This window comes from Mus caroli, unplaced genomic scaffold (assembly GCF_978045245.1).
Source record: "Mus caroli unplaced genomic scaffold, Mus_caroli_1 scaffold_13, whole genome shotgun sequence".
NCBI classification, from domain to species: domain Eukaryota; kingdom Metazoa; phylum Chordata; class Mammalia; order Rodentia; family Muridae; genus Mus; species Mus caroli.
This window is the reverse complement of record NW_028227268.1, coordinates 69,957,099-69,963,098: the sequence shown is the minus strand read 5'-3', so window position 1 is coordinate 69,963,098 and position 6,000 is coordinate 69,957,099. Positions and strand designations below refer to the sequence as shown.

The following is a 6,000-nucleotide window of genomic DNA, read 5'->3' as shown; positions in this document are numbered from 1 at the left end:
ACACACACACACACACACACACACACACACACACACACACTTTTAAATACAAGGAGTAGGAAAGCAGCTAGTGCATAATGTCCAAGACAGAGTAGGTATAGGATTAGGGACTCTTCTAAATTCTGCATGTGTGGTTGACAGAGGACCACTGATAGCTTTGTTCTGGAAGGGGCGATAGAAACTTACAGAAGGAAGGGGCATTAATTATATTAGGAGCATAGTATTCTTCTTATTACTATCGTGAAATGCCTGACAAGAAACTTGAGAAAGGAAGGGTTTATTACAGCTTACAAGTCAAGAGGATTGTTCCATCATGACAGGGAAGCTGTGGCTTCAAGGCATAAAGCCATAGCAGCAAGGGCAGGAAGCCAGCCAGAAGATAGCAGAGTTAACAGGAAGTAGGGCGGGGCTATAAGGCCTGAGGGCCCTCCTTGGTGACCCACTTTCCCTAGGAAGACTCCACCTGCTAAAGCTGACACTTCACATTGAAACCACAATACGAGAGGGCCATGTAGAAAGCTGTTGGAAGCCCCTGAGTAAGAAGAGAGGCATCATGGGGGAAGCTCTTTGGAGGCCTGACAATCCCTGGTGCTTCTACTCAAGACATGAGCAAATGGGCAAAGAGCAGAGACAGAAAACCCTGGAGGGTAAGGATGCAAACCAGGTGGTACCACCTGCAGGATGAAGGGGCTCTGCAGGGGCATCCACTCAGAACTGTCTACTCAGAGCTGTAGAATCTAACAGCTTATAGGTGGTACTTAGCCACTATTAGCTTGATTCATTGTAGACCCACCTAGGAGACACACCTCTGACTATGTCTGTGAGAATGTTTCCAGAGAGGTGTAACCGGAGAGGCATGTGTTAGTTACATCCCTGTTGCTATGATAAAACATGACCAAAACCAAAAGCAACTTATGGAAGAAAGAGTTTATTTTGGCCTACGGTTCCAGAGGGATATCAGTCCACCATGGTGGGGAGGCATGGCAGTGAGCTGAGAGCTCTTGGCTCCAAACTCAAGCATAAAGTACAGAGCAAACTAAGAGCAGGGCCAGGGTACTGGATCTCAGATCCCATCCCTGGTGATGTACTTCCAGCAAAGATGCACCACCTAAACTTCCTCAAATAGCACCACCTACTGAGAACCAAGTATTCAAAGCCCCTACCTAGCCAATGGGAGCTGCTTCTCATTCAGACCACCACATTATGAGCAATGAGGAATGTGAGCAACTCCCCATCAGCAGGGGGGGGGGGAATATGTCCCCAGAATGGGGGAGGTCCCCAGAGTGGGGGAGAAAAAGAGACCACAAGCTGAGCATCAGAATTTGTCTCTCTCTGCTTCCTGCTTCCAGACACAATGTATCCAGTGCTTTCACACACAATGTATCCAGTGCTTTCCGCTACAGAGCTTTTTCCCAGCATGGTGGGCTACATCCCTTCTCAAACCATAAGCAAAAATAAAGCCTCCCACCTTAAGCAGTGTCTTAGTTTGTGTTTTACAGCTATAAGCAACACTATGACCAAGGCAACTCTTATAAAGGACATTTAATTAGAGCTAGCTTACAGGTTCAGAGGTTCAGTCCATTATCATGAAGGCAGGAAGCATGGCAGCATCTAGGCAGACTTGGCGCTGGAGGCGCTGTCTACTCAGAGCTGTTCTACATCTTGTTCTACATCTTGTTCCAAAGGCAAACAGAAGACTGCTGTCTTCCCGGTTGCTAGGAGGAGGGTCTCATTGCCCACCACCACAGTGACATACTTCCTCCAACAAGGCCACACCTCCTAATAATGCCACGCCCTGGGCCAAGCGTATTCAAACCACCACAAGCAGTTTCTTGTCCATATTTATTCACAATGAGAAAAATAACTGACAGTGAGCCCCTTGGCTTCCTAGCCAAATTTTTTCATTTCATTGATATGTACATTGAAGACTAAGGAAAGGAAGGAACCTGCCCACTTCTCAGAAGTTGAGCCAGGTTCAGAGATAAGGGGTCCTGTCCTGTCCACTTGAACCCCAGCTCCTGACTGCTCCCACCCCCAAGTTTATCCCAGAATGCTAACTTGCCTGGTCTTCTCACTTATCCTGGAAGCAGGGGCTGCCAGGGAAAGCCTGCTGAACAGTAAATAAAGAAACCAGGGTGGGAGAGGAAGGCTCAGTAACCATAAATCTCTTTAGAATTTTAAAAGGAGCTGGGGAATATTGACACGAATTAAATCCAATAAAACATTCATTTAATTAAACTTTAAATGATCCAAATATTTGCTGTTTGGTTAATATTTGTGTAGCTGACAGGAGCAGAATTACGATGGTTTTGCGGGTACTTGCGCATTCTAATTTTGCACGAGTTTTTCCTGCACAAAGTCTATGTCTTCATACATACAAATGATGAGGACCTCAACCGACAAAGATGCATCCATCACCCAGCCACTGAGCCAAGAGGGTCACAGAAGGTTCCCACTGCCCTGACCCCAAGATGTTTGCCTTGTTTGTATTTGGTCCTATGTTCTAGGCTCTACCAGACCTTTTGTGGAAGTTGGGGCCCTGGGGGTCCCAAAAAGAAGGGGATTCTAGAGTTCTTGTTGGAGCCCTATCCTACATGAAAGTCAGTACTGGCCGTCCAGAGCTCTAACCCATCAGAGCTCTAATCTGATAGTTCTAACCATCAGATTGCCTGCCTCTCATCCTCTGCTTTGCACTGCCTCACTTAAGATTCCCAGGCCCCTCCTTATCTTGGAAGGCCTCACAGAAGCCTCAAGGATGTCCACTATACTCACAAGAGTCCACAGAGGTCTAAACAGAGGGGCACCACTGTGTGCTAGTTACCTAGGGATGTGATGCAGGCATCTGGGGAAATCACAGCAGAGAAGTGGAGCTCGAGGGACCAGGAGAAGCCTTGTCTCCTGCAAACTCTGTAATGATCGCTTGGCCCATCTTTCTAGTCTTGATGGAGGTTGATGCAGAGAGTGGTGATCTCTTTAGTGCCTAGCCTCACTTCTTCTCCTGAGGCACTGAGAAAGATACAACTGAAAATCCCTCCATTGGTAAGCCTGGCTCATGCCTACCATTCCACACAGTCCATAGGCATGGATGTTCCGGGTATAAACAGAGAGCTTCTGTGTGCAGCTTCGTCCCAGCCGCCCTCCAGGCTGGCTTCCAGGGAAGAAGCCTGGCCTCTCTCCTGCTCCCCCTAGTTCTAACCAGAGGGACCTCCAGGCTACAAAGGTCAGCCCTGCCCCCATCCAAGCCAAGGCTCCCACAACTCTAGGCCACTAGCACATCTTCAGGCTTTGATCCAGCTCACAGGATGTTGGGAGCAGACTGCTATAGGAGTGTGCAGTATCTTTCAAAGTCCCTCAGGATCCCTTCCTCTATATACCTGGGAGACTTCTTACTCCCATAGTTCCCCGGGGCAAAAGCACCATTGCCTCCATCTTCTTGCTCCCAGAGCACAGTGGCCATCCAATGAGGAAGAGCTCCTTTCTCCAGCTGAGAACCCTGGCACCTGAGCCCCAAGGACCCCAGAGCTCAGTAGGATCTGCACAATAGTTCCATCAGATTTTCATTCTCATTCATTCTCTCTCTCTCTCTCTCTCTCTCTCTCTCTCTCTCTCTCTCTCTCTCTCTCTCTCTGTGTGTGTGTGTGTGTGTGTGTGTGTGTGTGTGTGTGTCTGCCTATCTGTCTGTGTCTATCTGTCTCTCTCTGTATGTGTCTGTCTGCCTGTCTGTCTGTGTCTGTCTGTCTCTCTCTCTGTATGTGTCTGTCTGTCTCTGTGTGTCTATCTGTGTCTCTCTGTATGTCTGTCTCTATCTGTCTCTCTGTCTCTCTCTGCCTCTTTGTCTGCCTATCTCTGTGTGTCTGTCTGTCTCTCTATCTGTCTCTCTCTGTGTGTCTGTCTGTCTGTCTCTGTGTGTGTCTCTCTGTATCTCTCTGTGTCTCTCTGTGTCTCTCTCCTTTCTTCCTTTCCTCCTTTTCTCTCTTCCTTTTTTCTCTCTCCCTCTTTCTCTCCCCCCTCTCTCTTCCCTCTCTCTCCCTCTCTCCTTCTCTCCTGCCTCCTTCCCTCCCTTCCTCACCCCTTCCTATCACACCCTCCTCCCCATCCTCCAAGTCTGCAAAGCCAGGTTCTTGGTCTTGCCGCACAGTCTGCACCCTCTCTTTCCCTACCCTGAGCAGTAACACTCATGGCCTGGAGGTGGGAGGGCAACAGGCAGACCGTGATTTAAGAGGAAACTTGAAATGCACTGCTATAATGTTTGTAAAATATTATGCCGCCTGCGTCCGCATCCATCACCTGGTGCTTATCTCTCCTCGCACTGGCTCCTTCACTCCAGTCACATTTTTCCTCGGAGTGACCGCCCCTCCCCGCCGGCCCCTCGGCTCTTGAGCTCCTTTATTTTCATTTTCTCTGTTGTTCACCCATCCATCCAACACACGCCGAGGGAACGCCTTGTGTACAGCTTGATTGTCTTTGCAGGCCCAGGGCAGGGCTGCTAAGTGGCAAGGAAGGGATGTAGCTGCTGCAGATCTGACGTGAGGCACCTGCTTGCAACTCACACACTTCAATGCTAAGCCTGCGCCTCTTTTCTGTCCTGCTCCCTTCCCCCAAATCCTGGCAAGAGAGCATGCTGCCCAGATGCACAGCCCAAGGTGCTGCCACTCCAGCTCCTGGCTCCCAGCATCCCACAGAGCTCAGTTCCCAGTTTATGCTTTGTTTCCAACACTTTGAAGGATATATCCGTCAGGGGATGTATGTACCGATACAACGGCATAGCGAGATAGCATAGCACCTTACAGTTTTGCCAGCACTTTAGACTGTATACAGACACACATACCCATCCCGGAGCCAACCTGCCTCCCTGGCTCCTGAGAGGACATAGAGAAAGAGCAGGGGACACCTGTTAGATTCCCTCCACCTTAGCCTAGTCCCGTGTTTGCACTGAGCAGCCTGGATTCGATTAATTTTTCATAAATCCTAAGAGTTTCAGAAAGCCTGAGGGGGTGGAAATATTTTGCATCCTTCTATGTTTGCCTAAAGAGTGACCAGTCTCCATGCCAGTTAGCAAGCAAAAATGACAAGGATTCATAATTTGACCTGCCTGAAGTACACTGAGAAAAATAAATAAATAAATAAATACATACATACATGCATAATGAAAGGCCCCAGTGCATCGTCACAGAACAGAAATCCAAATCCAAGCTCAGTGAATCTTCAGACAGAAACAGACTTTCAAAGGTCAGCCAGTTCGTTCTCCAGACCTCAGACAGCGCAACCTTTAAAGCTACCCCCAGATGGACGACATACCTGTCGGCTCACCAACAGACCTTGACCGTACCTAGCAGGTTCCAACTTCATTAAGCCAGAGCCCTCCAGGCAGCATACCCCACAACTGGCTGTGTGATTTCTCTGCTGGGTGTACCTTATGGGCCCTGGCAACCGGTGTTTTCAAGTCCACTCACGCACCCGTGGCCCAGATGTTCCAGGTTCCTGACTGGCTTTGACACATGGGACCTTTCTGATATTAGACATCATTGTAACTGATCACCCAGCGAGGATGTCTATCAGTGTATTTAGCTGGCACATTATAAACCATTTCTGGGGGACCCAAAGCTTCCTTTGGCCCTGCCCTTGAGTGAATCCATAACTGCTTACCTAGAGTTGGGATTTGACCTCTGTGTCTGCCTCTGACCACTCTCTCCTGTCCTTCTACAGAGGTGATTCAGCTGAGCCTCGCCCCTGAGGACAAGGTCAGTGTGACCACCGTGACCGTGGGCCTGAGCACAGTGCTGACCTGTGCTATTCGTGGAGACCTGAGGCCACCAATCATCTGGAAACGCAATGGGCTCACTCTGAGCTTCCTAGGCCTGGAAGACATCAATGTAAGTATGTATGTCCGAGTATGTCCTGGGGATGCCAACGTGTGGGGCACCATGTGGCAGTAGTGGCAGAGGGCTTTCTTTTAATAGGTCCATACTCAGCCTGAGAGCTTTAGAGTCCCTGAATGAA

At 49.0% G+C, this 6,000-nt stretch overlaps 1 protein-coding gene across 1 annotated transcript in view; it reads left to right on the top strand.

Annotated features, from left to right (window-relative positions):
• Fstl4 (follistatin like 4) overlaps positions 1-6,000 on the top strand; it is a 438,866-nt gene that overhangs the window by 378,874 nt on the left and 53,992 nt on the right. Inside the window, exon 7 of the mRNA XM_021176957.3 lies at positions 5,707-5,873. Within this exon, the coding sequence (XP_021032616.1) occupies positions 5,707-5,873 (167 nt within the window). The remainder of the gene's footprint in view (positions 1-5,706; positions 5,874-6,000) is intronic.